General features: G+C 36.5%; 1 protein-coding gene across 1 annotated transcript in view; it reads right to left on the bottom strand.

Annotated features, from left to right (window-relative positions):
- dtn (transmembrane protein 132C dtn) overlaps window positions 1-18,251 on the bottom strand; it is a 131,437-nt gene that overhangs the window by 1,998 nt on the left and 111,188 nt on the right. Inside the window, exons 5-15 of the mRNA XM_011499383.1 lie at window positions 15,484-15,809; window positions 13,028-13,171; window positions 12,265-12,529; window positions 11,674-11,817; window positions 10,656-11,141; window positions 10,419-10,580; window positions 7,626-8,069; window positions 5,782-6,157; window positions 3,750-4,087; window positions 571-829; window positions 51-209 (exon numbers count right to left, since the gene is read on the bottom strand). Of these exons, the coding sequence (XP_011497685.1) occupies window positions 51-209; window positions 571-829; window positions 3,750-4,087; window positions 5,782-6,157; window positions 7,626-8,069; window positions 10,419-10,580; window positions 10,656-11,141; window positions 11,674-11,817; window positions 12,265-12,529; window positions 13,028-13,171; window positions 15,484-15,809 (3,103 nt within the window). The remainder of the gene's footprint in view (window positions 1-50; window positions 210-570; window positions 830-3,749; window positions 4,088-5,781; window positions 6,158-7,625; window positions 8,070-10,418; window positions 10,581-10,655; window positions 11,142-11,673; window positions 11,818-12,264; window positions 12,530-13,027; window positions 13,172-15,483; window positions 15,810-18,251) is intronic.

Below are 18,251 nucleotides of genomic sequence, written 5' to 3'. Positions count from 1 at the left end.
ACTTTAATACTTCGCGTCAATAATATATTGGGCGCGGCGGGTGAGCTTACGATCTCTATCGTTGAATTTCGAATCCCAAAGCAGCCCATTGGCCCAGCCTCCGTTGTTAGGAAGAATCGATGTCGCGTAGCTTTTGACGAAATCGATCGCGATGGTCGTAGGATCTACGTGCCAAGTTAAGCCGCAACGACCACCCACCCATTCGATTACTTGAGACGAATACGAATTTTAACTTTTTAACTTTGCTAACTTTTTTTTACTTTTTCTTTCTCTCAGTGTTTTTTTTTTTTTTTTTTTTTTTTTTTTTTTTTTTTTTTTTACATAAGTTTTAACCCTGGCTTTGCCATTTGGTATGCCACCGGAGCATCAATAGAGGGTGGAACAGCAACTCGGAAGTTTCGCTGCCGCGCTACTTAAAGCAGCCAACTCGTTGACGCTTCGTTACTCAACGTCGTTTTAACGCTCGAGATTAGGGATGGGTGAAGTACTCCAATGCTCGCACGCAGCGCAGAGCCGGGTTGGGAGGGGAGAGAGTGCGAGTGGGGGGAGGAGGAGGAGGAGGAGGATCTCAGACGCTGGGACTATTATTATAAAATACTGACTCTTTTCGGTGTGCGGATGTGGGCGAGGGTCTGGAAGCGAAGCTGCGCGGCGTCTTGTCGCGCTTGCAATAGGTGGTTGTGTCGATGGGAACCGCCGCCGACGAAGTCGTGCTCGAGTGCAATCCCAGTGACGGCAGCTCCACGTGGTTTGGATTGTCGAAGCTCGTCGCAAGATCCATTGTCTCGTCCTCCGGCTCGGCCAACAGTGGATTACTCGTGACACGAACCTGCTCGAGGGAGGAAGGATGCTAACGTTAATCGTTGGACTTTAGATACATTCGGTCATGTTTGTTTGTTTGTTTGTTTGTTTTTTTTTAAACGATACGACGAGTATTAATGCAATTTCAAGATTCTCTGTTGTTCTTTCTCCTTCAATGAAAGTAGCCGTAAGAGAGTTGATACGTTGAATGGTATATTACAGTGAAGGTAATGGGCGTGCATTTTTAAGTATCCAACATGAATTCAAAATGAAATATCAGATGAATGCTTCGATCGATCGACGAATTTCCGAATAACGGAAGGATAATTCTGCGGCACCAGCCTAATATGTTAAATTTATAATTTTTCGTAGTTTTAAAAAATCAAGTAGCTCCAAGAAGTGGCGCAAGCTCGCGAATTTCGCATTAAAACGCAAAGTTATGTAAAGTTTTGAAAAATATATTTTTATACACAAGAGATTTCCACCTACTGGAATACGATTATGAATTACATTAGATATTTCTTACGTCTTAAATTAGACATATAAAATTATCTTATTAAACATATAATTCGTAAACTATTTTCCCTCGTATTCCTTGCTTCTATTTATTTTGCGTATTCCCCGAAATTACACCCTATTCTACTCGCTCTTATTAAAAAGTTTGAAAATTCCATTAACGCTTTATTTTGAATTCTCAAGTTTTACAATTACCGATACCACCTGTGAAATTTGCAATGCTAAATTACTTTTCTAAATTATATCATACGCATGATACCTCAGCTGAAAATGACAAAAACTTCGTTTTCCATCAATTTGTTTTATATAATTGAAATTGCTAATGTGCAATATTTCATGATTAAGGGAATTTCTGGGATATTGGATTACGATAGGAAAGGCAACGTCAAATCAAAGAGGTTTAATTATCAAAAACTTCCCCAAAGTGCTTTACTATTATTAATAGTTATGATATGAATAAAAGTACGTAGCCTATTATCTATGTGCTACATAAAGTTCTTTGAATTACCTGTGATATGCATATAAGCGTATTTGAAATTTTGCAATCACACTAACTGGCTGCGATTATTTGATAATTTGTATTAGACGCTCGTAGACAAACACTTTTGCAATAACATTTTACAGTAAATGTATGAAATATCTCTTTATTGTTTATTTTTAAACAATAAAGACGAAAACATTGTATACATATATCGTACAGTATTATTTAATGATGATTATCTTAAGAATAATAAGCATAATATGGACAAATAATTTCAGTTGATAATAATACAAAATATATTGATCTTTTATCTCGTAAAAATATACGCGTTGTTACGTTAAAGAAAATATCGCTAACTTATGTTTGAGATTTTCTTTAAACTTATCCATATTACTTTTTGAAATCGAATGTAAATATTTACATTATATTGAATTGTACAAAAATTAAATTAAAAAAAAAAAAAAAAAAAAAAAAAGAAAAAAAAAATTCAATAATTAATGACTTGCAATTGAGATAATAAAGTCGATGAAATACTGTTTAATTTGTTCACATTAATTCAATATCTATTCGATTACTTCATTATTCTTGTATGAAATTCTAAGTTACTAATTAATTATTATTTAACAAATACAATAATTTCTAGAATACATTTAATATAAATAAAATGCGCGAATAAGATAAAGCATAACATTAAAATGAAATATTACATTTTAGGGAGTTTTAAATAGCATTTCACACACATACAAGTATTTAGTTTAAATGCGTGAAATTGTTAACTGGTAGTTACATTTGAATAATGGATTATTCGGGATGGATTATATAACTAAAACTTATGTTTGAAATGAATAAAAACAGTGATAAATCAATTATTAATATTAAAATTGAAAGCAAAATGTAGAATATTGATCGAGAAATTTATATATTTTTTAATATTGTTCTGTGAGTATCAATCCAAACAGAAAGTATTTTAGAAGTCTAAAATTTAATTAGCGAAAGTTCTTATTTAATATTAAATGCAATTTTAAGTTATTTTTAAGATATCCCTAAAAGTTTAACGGAAAGTATATTTCAATAAATATATAGTGAGCGATATGAAAAATGTCGAATTTGAAATTTATATGAAGGTTGAAACCTTGGAATTATTTATGAAATAGAAAAAGAAGAAGAAGAAGAAGAAGAAGAAGAAGAAGAAGAAGAAGGAAGAAGAAGAAGAAGGAGTAAATATTACTAAAAGATTTTAAATATAAGTAACAGAAATCGGTATTTGATGATGAGGAAAAATGATGATTCAATGGAAGACTTGGCGCACGTGCATTTTTTCTCCAACACAGCAACTTGGTAATAAAGCATAAAAACTATGTAGGTATTTATTTATCTCTACAAAGGTTAGAAAAATATCATAATTTGTTGTATAAAGCTTTTACCGTACAGAAGCAAAGTACCAATAAGAAAATTATGATTTAAGGAAAGCGTCGGGCCGAATAGTTGTGGTCAAATAATATTCCGATTTTAAATTGCAGCTTCAACAGAAAATACAGCTTCATTATTTTCATCTTTGACCGTAGATCGTAATGAAGCGCGTATAAAGTATTAAATTTAAGGGATACGTGTAGGAATTATGTTAAAAGGAAATACCAATAAGCCGATACGTATAATAGAGTTTATTTGGAAAAAAAGCTGTACAAGAGCGCACGTATGTGTGCATCCGATGGCGTATATCGATTGCCGATAAAGAAACTTATCTCATTAGCCATTAACAGCGTCAATTAAATCTGAGAATGTGGGTTCGGCTAGGAAGTGCTCGCGCGGGGCAGATTCTACTCACGAAATGCCGATTCTAGATACAAATAAGGCATTCTCCCAGATTATCGATAAAACAAAGTCCCGAGGCTCACTCGTGTGCGGCGAGAGAGCTCTTATCATCCTCGCATCAGATTAGTAAAGCACGTACCTGCTGGGGTGCGCAGGCAGCGCGTTCCAAGGTCGCCCTGCCAAGCCAGACCCAGTCGTGGGCGTTGGTCGTGGATTCCCTCGGCCTGCTTCGGTTCTGGCCGAATTGGCTGGCGGCGGCCCTTGCGGCCCCTATTACCGGTAGCACCGGTAGGGCCGACTCCGTCGAGCTCTGGGGCTTGAACTTGCTCGCGTAGACGACGCACGAGACTACGAATACGACGATGGCGAAACAGAAGGCTGCGAGCAGCACGTACATGCCGATCTCGAGGGGCGTCATACGCGGGCCCCCGTTGTGACGTATACCCACGCCTCCCATGCCTCCTGAAAGTTTCGAAGCTTTCAACCCGGTTTTTTCTGATTATTGCCGTGACTTGGTTGTTATTGCACATGTGATATTACTGCGCACGTAAGCACAATCATGTATATGCGCACTTGTGCAAGCACACTTACAAACACGAACACACACGCGCGCACACCCACGCGTACAAAGTTACAGACACGTACTAGCATACAAACTTGCGCGGGCACACGCACGCGCGCACGCACCCACACGCATATATGGCGTTCAACGATTTGCGAAGTACGCACGCACGCACGCACGCACGCACGCACGCACGCACGCACGCACGCACACAACGATGAGGAATTTGTTAGCCGTCGCTTAACAATGAGCTTCTTTAGCCGCTCTCTGGCATTACTTTTCTCTCAATTTATTTAAAGCATTTTTCGAGCGAATGAGAAAATATTGCTGCACCAAAAATAGGAGAAATTTGCCAGCTTATAAACACTCTTCTCGGTATTGATACGAGGAAACATTTGGTAATTACACTTAAAACTCGCATACTCGCATTATAATAAAAAGAGCCCGAGATAAGCTTTGCCCGAACAACACTACGAAAGGTCAAGTATTTGCCAATTTAAATTTGCCCAGACACGATCGAGAAAATTTAACGATATTTCAAAATAAGAGTATCGGATTATCTCTCGAAACTATAAAAACTATATATGATTACAGAGCATCTGCGAAATTCGCAATGTTAATTAATGAATGTACGAAACAATAAGGAGAGTGTTGTTTAATTTAGTACAATTTAGATATTTCAGATAATACAATAAAGCTTGTTTCTTTATATTATTTGAATATGCACGTATGGATACGCATACGATTAAATATATACTAGAAAGAAAATTCTAATCGGATTATTCGTAATTAAATTTGGTTTGAATTCAATGTGCTCGGAATGTTTTAGTTGACTGGTGAGCCAGAGAAGTTGAACGCTAATTACTCAAGACTAATTTTTACTTTATATTTTCATTTACAGTAAACAATGAACGCGCACGTGTTGTTTTAAAAAATAAACGTAAACATGTTAGCCCAATTAAAATCATAATTGTGAAAGTTTAGGAAATGTTAATGCCAATACATATACGACGAATAATTTACAATTACCAAATACTTTTAATATACGCATTACACGTGGAAAAGATCGCAGTACCAAAAGTACAGTGATTTATATTAAACCTGTTTTTTTTTTCGTCGTTTTAATGGCGATATTAATTCAGTGCCCGGGATCCAGATGTCTTTATTAAACCATAAATGTAATAATCTCTCGTTTGAATTGTTGCCGAACAAAATTTGACCGCCATTTGTAAATAGCGTTTGTTTTTACGCTCGATAAATAAAATTTACGCGTATATCCGCGAATATAATCCCAAGTTTATCCATGCATATCGATAACGGACACCGACGAGGATTCTAATTACACAACCAAACGTTGCATTTACCGAAAAGGCACACCAATTTAACGACCGCTCAGGTTTCGATCGACACGTAAACAAAGATAATTCATCGTCGCGTCGTCGCTCGGCTGGCAAAACTACCATAGCCCGAGTATCCCACCGCATCCGGTTAAAAGAACTACGAGTTACATACTCGCGCACTCACCCACGCACACGCTCACACGTACACAAAAGCGCTAAACACGTAACGATGCAGACAGAGGCGTTTATAGCAAGGGATAAACTTTTACCAATGAGGATGTCGTGAAGATCCGGGGCGATGTCCCTCCCGGTCTTGCGCTCTCGATGATGGGCGCCGAGGCCGAGGTTGCCGCCCCCGTCGTTCTGCACGAATTCTGGTCGGCTTGGCTGGTCGCCCGAGGTGAAGTCGACCTCGACGTTGGCCGAGGCCGTCGCAAGGGGCAATACGACCGCGGACCTCGAGGTCGCGGCTTTCGCCCGACGATTCGCCAGGCGGCAGACGTCAGACAGCTGGAGGCTGACCCGTAGAAGATCACCGCGACCCTCGCCGACCGCGATCACCCGCGGATGGTGAGAGGCCACCATCGGGGCGAACGCCACCACATCCGGGTCCAGGCTCTCTACCATCAACTGGTAGTCACTTACCTGCGTGATAGGAGTAGAAAATTATTATTCGACCGATTGTACGAGATGTCGGGGGAGATGCTCGACTACACGGAGCTTCCCGCTGCACCTCGAGCTCCAACTTTTTCAAACGCGCAATTTATATACCGCCCGAGCTTATGCTACGGGCGACATTTTTCAAGCCAATTTCGCATAGCGTACGATCTTAGGGCCGCCTCGGGAAAAAGTCGAATTAAAGTCGCATCGGAGCCGGAGCCACCTGTAAGGGATTTATGGAAGCGAGTGAAGTTTAAGTTATCGTTCATCGGCTTGCGACTAGCGACGATCGAAAGTATAAATTATAAACACTCGAAAGTTGAACGATAAAAGTGCCAGTTTAGAGGAATAAGCTTGCAGCAGAAATTGAGATTACGGGGGGCTTCGTTCATAATGCCTTCATAAATATTCTTCATTTGGCGAAGAAGAAGAAGAGAAGAAAAAAGCGATATACTAATGCCTAACGCTCGAAATGATCTACCGCCAATAATATAAAAAATACTTTCGCCACATAAATAGAAGAAACATTTATCTGTTTTTTACATTTAAGTTTTCATTGTTAACATTTATATTTTCCTATATTATTCGTTACATTTAATATTTATATTTGTGCATTAAGTCGGAAAGTAAGGATTTTACGGAATATGAGAAACAATGATATTTTTTTTAGTATTTTTTCAAAGATAATTCATGTAAATGTAATCAATTTTTAAAAGTATGATATAAAAAAGTAAATCAAGTTTCTCATAAAATATATCTGACCTGCTTTAGTAATGTACTTATGTTTCTCTTATTTTATTAAATTATAATTAGAATGTGGAAGAATTGTAGCAAGAAGCAAATAAAGAAGATTATAATCGATATAAAATGTGCATATTCGCGTGATTATTTCTCAAAGAATATCTACCACCTGTATATGATTTAATAATAATTTATGTGAAAGTTATACAAATTCCTGTCAATCGGGGTATTACCGACATAAAGACAAATCAACTTTCTATATAAAATCGATACATGAAGAAATAAATTATTCACTTGCCAACCTTCCAAAAGCCTTAAGAATGTCAGGCAGTTAATGTGAAATTACAATCAATGCATAATACGTGTAATTCAACATCACCGCTACGTAATTGATGGTAAAGTACTCTCAATACGGCTCCCTTTATAAATCTTTATACATTGCGAATAAAATGCGATTATGCTTTCACTGTCAAAATCAATGTTATATAAATCTGATAATATAGTGGCTAGATTAAACAATATATAATAATTTAAAGACCGCTTGGCTTGAGTCGGGATAAGGATCGTAATTGCCGTGCACTTGAACCTTCGTTAAGTCAGGCTCGCGATAATCAAGATACGCCGTAATTGACTTATTACGTAAGCCGTATTATAGCGTTATAACATCGAGTGCCCAAGTGGGCCTCTTTATTGAAAAGCTGGAAAATCTTACCGCAATCTCACGGAGCGGTGTCCTCGTGCCATCGGAGAACTCGATGTCAATGTCGAGGAGGCCCTCCTGGTATTGGGCTGTGAGCTTCCTCGTGACCGACGTCTCGGCCACGTAGCCATTCTCGATTGCGCTATCCGGACTGATGTTGAGCTGCAGTCCCGAGACGACCTTCACAGAGAGCTGGGAGATGGAGACGCGGTCGTTGCCGACCCGCACCTCCTTCGCCCCGATCACCCGACCATTGATGGGTGAAAGCACCTGGACCTCGGTTCTGCCGATGCCGCGTCCTTGCACGATCCTGCCCTGGACGAGCGTAGCGATGCGCGGATCCGACACGCGCAAAAGACCAGCCACGAGGTCCGTTACTCGTAGCCACGTGCGCCTGTTCACAAAGTACGAGACGCGTCCGGAGTCGTGATCCACGGCGAGGAAGCGCACGTGCACCTGTAATTTAACCAAAACGCTCCGTGTCTTATTTCCTCGATCTCTCAGCCCGTTAAATTTATAATGTACTGCTTTTTAAATCGACCGTTCGCAATTATAAATAAGGAACGCATGTGTATATATATATACGTATATATGTATATAGGTTGTACGTTGCTGTACTTGATAAGATTTGTTCAATAATCCCGACGACGAGCAATTATTCATTCTCTTATACTTTTAATACTTACGTCCGATAATTAAAATGCTTTTAATAATAATTTTCAATGCTATTTCTTTTCGAAGTCATTTTATTTGCCCCTAATTTTTATTCCTACTTATTTGACAATACAAAAGTTCTAATCATTAAGAAGAAGAAAAAGCAATCAAAACAAAATATAACAAATCAAATACGTAACACGTTGAAATTATAATATATGTGCGCGTGGGCGTTAGTGCGTGCGTGTGCGTACGCGTGCGTACGTATTCATAACTATTATGTAGTGCAAAAGATTTTCAATGTTATTCTATAAAACTCGCTGCCAAAGTTATTAAAATATAATTATATTTTCTAAAGATTATCAATCATAGGAGTTATATTCAAAATTATTTTAAATATAAACAGTATAATTCTCATTACGTCCAGCCTGTTAATTTATTTATATTATTTGTAATATGTCTTTAATTACTAATTAATTATTCGCAGGTATAGCAGTAAATAGGTACTACTTTATCGCATCGCAGCACATTATTTATATCGAAATTCTAAATTTAATCGGATGATTTGGAAGAAAATTCTTATTTGTTTGAATGCTCATATGAATATTAAATATTTAAACAAGGGATTAATGAACCAACATTAAATACAAACTAATAGGCAAATCTTATTTCGCCAATGTATTTTCAGCAATTATTAAAAATATAATTGACACCTGCAATGTAATAAATATTATAATGTTAAAGCATTGTTATTAAAATTATGTAGACGTATTTTCATGTAGCAAGTATGCAGAAATAATTTCATTTAAATTGAAATAATGATAGGGTGGCGTATGGCATATAAATGTTTGAACTGCACGACCAAATTTATATATAATAAATAAAATTAAACTCCCAACATACGCGGCTGTAACACGAGAGTGTTTGCGTTGTTATTTCAATTGCTGGTCGTTAATTAAAATTAATATCCAAATTGAATCAAAATATTATAAAAGCCAAAATTAAGTGCACAATTCTACTGCGATATTGATTTAACGAATCTAAAAAATATAAGGTAACAAATTTCTTTTAAATAGCCGTAAAAGTCAATGTTACCCAGTCGTAAACAAACATAATTTTACAAATTATGCCACTAACTAAGCCAATTAAAGATGCTGCTATTTACTAGGAGGTAATTAAAGTTATAGTCATTTCAAGATGGCACGAATGCCACGAGGATCTTTAATATTTGAGAATATTTCATCCATATTCGACATTAATGCACGTAACCATATTAAATATTGTGAAATTCATATAATTATCGTGATATGAAAATTATTAAAACAGTTAAATGATTTCATCCAACATATTTATCTTCCATGCGTATAATATTTGTTTCGCAGCAAGTACGAGTGTGAAAAATTGCCGAAGCTACGACATTATTATCACTTGGTGACGGATCGACGTAAGAATCTTATTCTCTTTGATTAATTGCAATTTTCAACACTTATTCAAGCATTTTACGCAAGAATTCTCAATACAAAATATCACTGGACTGAGGTATTTTTTTTCTTACTGTAAATTCAAATTAATTATTAAATTTTGTATCGATTATCAAAACTTTTATTCCTACTCAATGCGACGAAATTTATTTCGATTAAAAAGTCAGTGTCTTTGTTCGAAATAAATGAAAGAAAGAGATAAAACTAAACTAAATAGAAATAAAAAAAATATATATATATATATATAAAAAAAAAAGCATATAAAAAAAAGCAAAAAATCCGACAATTATACATAGTTTTCAATATTGAGAATCGAGCAGACCAGACGTCACATCTATAATAATACTTTGAAATAATTAAGAATTTGTAATTATCTCGGGTATATCAGAAAGGTCAGACTTCTTGTAATTGGTGACAATTAAGGAAAAACATGGAGAATTTTATGAATGAATGATTAAAACACCGCGAGTATTCCAATAAATTTTAATCCAATACATCCACTGTTGAAAACTTTTGCAAAATTCGTGTGCTTTACGAGTTCGCCCACCGGGTGGTACGGGTACACTGTAACGCCCGCCCAGTTCTGGTATTTATTGAACTCGGTCAGGCGCAGAAGGCGCTAGTTAGCAGCAGAATCGGCTGAAGAGAAAGAAACGAAAGCTTTTCTTACGTCGACGGGGCTCTGCTGAAATCTAAGCCGACAACTGGCGGTCGTGGCGGTGCGATCGATCGAGTTGATTTCGTCCCATTTATCACCGCTACGGAACCTCATCTTGCCCACTCCGAGTCCCCCTGGGTCCTCCTCCTCCTCCTCCTCCTCATCCTCCTCCTCTTCCTCCTCATCCTCGTCCTCATCATTATTATCATTATTATTATTCCCCTCGCCAACATTCGTCACCCGATTCACTGTCCTCGGCCCCTCCTCATCGTCGCCGTCCACCTCATCCTCCTCCCCCTCCTCGTTATCACCCTCCTCGTCGTCCCCATCATCATCCTCATCCTCATCCTCCTCATCATCGTCATCTTCATCATCCTCGTTATGATCCAGCTCCTCGCCGTTCACCAGCCGTCGCTTTCCCTTCCGCGCGAGGCCGGCGTTTTTGGCGCGGTGCTCGAGCGCTGCACCCCTCTTTCTCGGGGCCGTCCTCTTGCCCTCCGCGCTCGCGTTCAGGCTCCGCTTGTTCTTAGCTATCGGATGCTCTTCGGGTACCTTCCAACCCTTTATCTGATTCAGCCTCGTGTCCGTTACCGAGACCTCGAGCGGGAACTCCGGCATCCAGACGGTGAAGCGCGCCAAGCCCGTGTAAGTACCGTACTTGAAGAGAACCGAGGCGTTGCTCGAGCCACGGATCTCCGAGCCGTCGACGTACACGCTGCTGCACGACGAGGATACCTAGAGTCAAAAGGTTTAGGTATGGTTTGCTGGCCATTTGAATTTAATTGGGATGGAGAGTGGGGGTTATACGCGTCGCAGTCCTTCGTATTGGACTGCTTTGGGAGCTTGAAATCTTGCGTTGAGAGCTAGAAATGTGCGCAGTTGTAAAGGATTTGTGGCAAAGTTAACATAAGTAAACATCGTTTACGTCTAAAATTGTAAAATCTCGCCAACTACTCGGCTTGCTGCGCGGTTGAAATAGTAATAATAAGAAAAAATGGAAAAGCGACTTTTAATAAATATAAGTACAAAGTGCCATTGCGCATTTGGTTATTCGAGCGTTAAACATTATTCGTATCGAAGAGAGACGACGTAAACAATGGACCATCCATGCAAATATAATTAATTGCAGGTACTTAGCGCCGGCAAAGGTTAATTTATATACGAACGAAGAGGCACTGCACGTCAGTCGTTAAAATAGCAAGACTCGCGGATCTACCGAGACGATATCGAATTTTGAAGAAAAATCTTCGATAATCGTTATTATTACCTTCAGTACACTTTCATCCTCGGAATGGCAAGACGATTGAAGAGTGACATCAGCGACTCTTCCAGCTTGGCTCACGATAAACACTTTTATCGCTTGAGAAATTTGCCTCCCAGTCAGCACTGCCGTATTCATCACCTCCCAATTCTAAAAATTACATTTACTATTAACGCTATTCATTACAATTTCAAAGCTCCTCCGGTCTACCACCGACAATAATCAATACAAATAACCGTCAGCTCGATAAAATTGGAAAACAAAAGTATTCCTTATTACTTATTCAAATCAGCGCGTACAACGATATTCGATAAACCTACATTTCCAATAATCGCAGCACAATTACACAACATATTCGCCAATACTTACCGCGATCGAGATGAAACTTTTAAATAGCCCCGGCAGTATGCATCCCGACGTGCAATGCATTTAAAAATCATACTATTTTTCTAATTGGTGTTCCTTGAGTCTTTTAAAGAACGTCGTCGATTGTCTCAATATTCATAAACCGACTGCTGGGGGAATGGGCTCCCACGACAATAGACATCGAGCGACAAAATTTGTTTACACGTAATCGCAGTCGTTCGCATGGCGTACCTTGGAAATGGGCAGGACCGCTTGGATGTCGTCCTTCTGTATCTCGAGATGGGCTTGGAGCTTCTTGCGATCGCCGGCCCCGTTATGGTGATGGTGGTGCTGCTGCTGCTGATTCGACTGGAAGGGCCCGGCCAGGGAGACGTTGTCCTCCTCGCCCTCGAGGGCGTAGCGCACGCTCCAGACAATACGGTCGCCCCCGTGCTCCTTGCTCTCGGTGTTCTCCTCGCTCGCCTCCAGCAACATCGTCATTATCTCCTCGGCCGAGCTGCGACCGAGAAACATCGCGCGTCACAGCGTTACAACTTCGTTTAACGACATTATTGCATTGCTCGCGGAGATGCAACACAGCTCCAAGCAGACGTCCATTAATGCCGGGGCTTGTCCGACAAGCACCCCTTGACACTCGCGTTTAATTGGCTCTTCGGATGCGCGGGCGCGCGTGTGTGCGCGTGCGTGCGTACGTGCGTGCGCGCGTGTATAGGATGGCGAAGTGGGAGGGCTTATCGGTTGAAAGAGAAGCGTCGCGAGGAGTTTAGTGCGATGTTTGTAGGGCGTTTATGCGATTGTTACGAGGATAAAGAAGGTCGAGCTTCTCATAATGGAACGAGCCAGTTGTACGCAAATGATAAATATGCGATTTGATCGAGGGGCCACAATGGCCACTGCTTAGCAACAATTTTAAAATACTTTCGACGTAAGATCGTGAGTTAAATGGGAAGAGAACGAGCGTGTCCCTCTCGATCGAATTGTCTTGTCTACTTACGCATTTGGCAGTCGAGATACATTTTCCTTTCGCCTTGCGGTGAAAGTAGCAGCCGTATTTTTTATATTTATATCAGACTCGATGATCCAATCAGGGCTACTCGACGATGCATCCAAAATTTTAACTCCCGCCTTCACTCTCGCTCTGCAATAAAATCATATTAAATATGAATTTCTCCGCTTTATAAAGGATGCAGAGTTTTTAGTGATTATTGCGACGGGATTAGCACCTTTTATCGTCCATTATACTCTTTGTATGCTTCCGCATTTATTTCTTTATATATATATATATATATATATATATATATATATATGCACTAACGCGCTCACTATTACAAAGATATTGCTTAATTAAAAATTCAAACAATTTTTATCTTCTTGCTTTATTTTTATTCTTTCCGATAAGCGCGATTTTTTTCCATTATAAAATTGTCTCCGATATATGGACGCAAAAGAAATCCAATAAATTTTACCTTTTTTTTAATACAATAAATTTACAGGCGTTTCTAAAAAGCATATTTGAACAAGCACTTTTAATGCTTATTCCACAAATATCTCTTTATATGGATTTATTAAATATTTACTTCTCAAACAGTTCTTACATTCATATTTATGCATTAATTTATTTAAATAATAAGGAATGAAAGTAAATATTCTGATTTTTATACATCATAATATATGTGTATAAAGTACCTTTGAATTAAACGTAAGTCTTAATAAAGTTGTCGTTACTACTTAAATTGATAAGAAAAGTATGTAATGTAGTTTGCATTGTAATATAAAAATTTACATACACCAATAAATATTTATTTAGGTAAATACATCGTAGTAGAATTAGGGTTGTGCGTTGGAAAAAATTTATAGTCGAACTCGAGTTCATTTGTGCGAGCAGTTCGAGCAACGAGTTCGAGGGTGAAAAAAAAAAATTTGTAAGTCAAATTTTACTATGATGTATAAATTGAGTAGAAATCCTCGTTTTAGGTACAACAATGCCATGTCATTTTCTATAACCTCTATGTATATTATGAATTTCATAATGTAGTCATGTTTATTTGTAACTGTAAAATTTTTTATTTATATATTCAAAATTTTAATTTGTCAACATTTTCAAGTTTTTACTGTATGATATGTTCTCTAGTAAAAAATATTGCGACATTTATTTTTATTTAAATTTGCAAGAAAAATTAGATAAGCGGCTTATCTAATTTGTATGATTTCATAAATTGTATTTTACTTTATCTATAGTTAAACATATTAATAATTGTTATAAATTTACTAACGAAGGAGAATTGTTGGAAGTCAAAGATACAAAAGATAAATTAAGCATGAATATTATGTAAATCGTGTTTTATTGAAAAATTTTGAAAACTTGGTAGATGCGACGTAAGCTTGAGCCAACATAAATTTACCCAAGTATTTATTTTGTAGGACAAAGCCCATAGTTTATTTCATGTCTACTATTTATTATTTTACATATAATAAAATACCTAAACTTGTTTATGATTAAAACATGTTAATTTTGACATATTTCTTAAACTCCCTATAAATATATATGTAATGTTTGATATATATATATATACTGATTACAAAAAGAAAGAAGAAGGATTGATAAGTATGTATTATTACAATTGTCTATTATTCGTAAAACGGATAAAAATTTTCCATTTAAGTCTCTTAAAAAAGCAAGCATTTTCGATAGAAAAAAAAAAAAAAATAAAAAAATTAATAATACAAATAAATTGAATTAAGCTCGTGTATTATTTAGGCACTCATAATTCTCTATTACTATATAATTACTATGTATATACGCATTATGTGTGCGCGTGTGTGCGCGCGCGTGCGCTTGAGCGTATGTATAAATTAAAATTGAATGATACGCATTCAATTATCAGTCTTGTTAAATTATCATTAATTTTCAGTTAATGGAACAAAAATTATGTATCCATTATAAATGACGTGTCTTACTCAATGAAACTTATACTCTTATCCACATGGCTGCATAGATATAGAAAATTATTAAAAAATTTCTATAAATGTAACTACAATTTATCACATGAATAAATAATTCTCAATCAACCGTAGAATACTGCATTATCGCCGAAACTCTAAACAATATCGTATGTGTTTCCAGTATACTTTCGAAAAAGATGAAAAACCTAATGTCGATTATAGGTATTTTGCCTTTTTATTTTTAAAACTAATGCGATACATCATTAGATGAGTATGAATGCAGTTTGGCTTTCAATGTATTGTTAAAGAAGAACGCGACCTTTGCATTCATCTTTAAAGCATAAGTGCGGCGTTCGTAATGAGAAAAATCCAATATCTTTTACATAGATAAGTAAAAAATAAATGAAGAATGGAAGAAAGAAAGGAAGTAGAAAAAGGAAAGAAAGGAAAATTGGGTGGAGAGAAGGGAGAGAGACTAAGGTGATGTATTCTCGGGTTGTAACGTACCTGAGCAAAACAGCGGCGACGGGTGGCCTACCCTGGCTCGTCTGCTTCGACGAGTGCGACTGGAGGAAGACGGGTATGTGTAGCCTGGAGCGGGGATAGAGCGGTCCATGAGGTACCAGGAGGGTCAGATACTCGTCGGTCTTGAGTTCCTTGTAGGTCGCGCGGTTGGGCGCGAGAGTCGCCTGCCCAAGGGGCGTCACCGGTTGTATCTGGACCTTCGGCTGGCAGAACGAACCCACCCCGGAATCGAGAACGTGACCCGCAGCCTCCTCGGGATCACGCGGCTCCAGCACCGAATACGACAGCTGCACCGTCCTCGGGAGCGTCTGAAAGTCAAGCGAACGGTGACGCGTGACACGCAGGACAACGAAGCGTACCTAACATCTGTCACGCTGACGTTGTCGATGTCGTTGTTTATTGAATATTGTCCAACACGACTTGTTTTCCGCTTACTTCGGACTCCTAGTTTCGTTCGAGCAGCTGCAGTTGGCGCTGTCGTACGTTGAGGCGAAAGGACATACACTTAATCCTAGGAGAGCTCGATTTTCCTGAGACACGAAGCTCCGCCTGTCTCCTCTTAGTTAGAATTATACCAATGATAGTCGTCTTTATTAGTGGAACCCGAAAACTGCTTCGGCAATTGGGTTTTTAATATTTGCCATTTACATTGTCGTAGCTGTTTTACATGTTACGAAAGATAAAATTATTGGCGAATGGGTGAAAAGCCAAACGCATATAGTATTGCGTAGAGTGAGCTGGACAAGTCAATTCCGTGGGACACAATAGTCTATTGTTTTTCTGTGGCTTACGACGAAAGTTAGTGATTGCGTGAAAAGCTAAGACATTTTTGGACTGAGATTTTCGTAAAAATGTCGTTTGAATTATTGTTCTAAAGTTGTAATCTCGGAATGTTATATAATCGATACAAAAGCATAATTATTTTGGTTAGAATAAATGTTTAAGTGTTCCTTAATACGTATTCGATGCCTTAAAGAATAATATGTGCTCGTGCTGAGTATTAGAGTCTCATTGATTCTTTTCGAAACAGAAATCTTAAACTTTATAATAATCGCATATCATAAATACTTTTTTTTAAGTAACGAAAGTTTACAAGGTATAATTTCTCCCGGAGATGTGTCATGTGCAATGACGTTGAATGGCGCAAATAAAGTATTACTAGTGATTATTCATTTTCTCTTTGAAGTTTATATAATACACATTAAAAAAATATATCGGCTTCTACTGATCTCATTTTTGAAATCTTACATTGACATTAATTCCTTCTTCGCAGTATATTGGATATTTATATTTAAGACAGACCAAGTTAAAAAAAAAAAAGAAAAGAAAAGTATATCCCCTTCAAATAAATGGATGGAAATTGTTTTGTAAGGAATGTAATTGTAGTGCAACGCATATAAAAATCAATTAAATTATTAATAAATTTATTATTTGCTTCAAATGTAGGATTTTTACGCATTTTATCACTTTTATTTCTACAAAAAATAGCATCCAATATTTGGAGTCATTATTTTTCATCTCGTGTATAAATATTAAAATTATCAACAAAACCTATTCATTAAAGCAATTGACATTTGTTCTCATGGCTATTGTTCTTTTGTTTCAAGAAACTTTCACTTATATATGGCATATAAAAAAATCCTACTTACTTTACTATAACTAGAATAAAAAAAAGATTAATTCATTTTATGTTACTAAATTTATTTTTACACTCAAATAAAAATTTTGTTCGATTTATATATATATATATATTTATGAATATAATAAATAATATTTTATATAAATATGTCAAACATATCCAAATATATTTAATAATTACAATAAGAATTATCGTAAATTTGTTTGAGAACGTTATTTTTAAAAAATTAAATTTGAATGATACAATGTAACATCTCTAATCATGAAAAAGCTCTATACTTTATAGAATGGAAAAATTCAATATTTGTGAAGGACTTGCCTTTAATCTATACAAAAGAGTTTTTCTCGATAATTTCACAATATAGTATGCATGTAAATCTAAATACACAAGAGAAAGCTTGTCACTAAAAATTGTTCAATAATTTTAAAAATTTTCCGTTCGTTACAATAAAAAATGTATGTATATATATATATATATATATATATATATATATACAATAAGAAAAAAACACTATATGAAAATATATTGTACAGCTCAAAGGATACAAAATAATAAGTAAAATAAGAATATAATAAATAAAAATGAAATAAGAATGTACCAGATGAAATCAACATATGTTAAATAAAATTCTAAAAAAAAGATTTAGAATTCTCTGTTCGAAAATCTTAAAAAATATAATCAATTGTTACACGTATATGTGTGCTCTTGCTACTTTTACATTGCTAACTAAATTGAATTACTTCTCACTTACTAAAATTCAATTTTATTAGAATAAAGAAAAAAAAAATTAAATAAAATAGAAATACTGTTAACTGATGTTGAAGCAGAAGAAGTAAAGTGATAACAATTTAACAAATTAACGAACTGGCATATTAATTATAACATAACTTTTTCGAATAATATTAACATCTATGTTAAAATTATATAAAATTTACATTTACTTTACTTATTTTAATTTAATATATTTAGATTTCATTTAATTGAATATACTTTTGAGTAAAAATGTTTCACTATGACTCTCATGACTAAAAACCTATTTAGTGATTATTTGCAAAATATGTTGAAGAATAAACCGAATAAACCGAATAAACCGAATAAACCGAATAAATTA

Source organism: Ceratosolen solmsi, unplaced genomic scaffold, assembly GCF_000503995.2.
Source record: "Ceratosolen solmsi marchali unplaced genomic scaffold, CerSol_1.0 scaffold2, whole genome shotgun sequence".
NCBI classification, from domain to species: Eukaryota; Metazoa; Arthropoda; class Insecta; order Hymenoptera; family Agaonidae; genus Ceratosolen; species Ceratosolen solmsi.
This window is presented reverse-complemented; position numbering and strand designations above follow the sequence as displayed.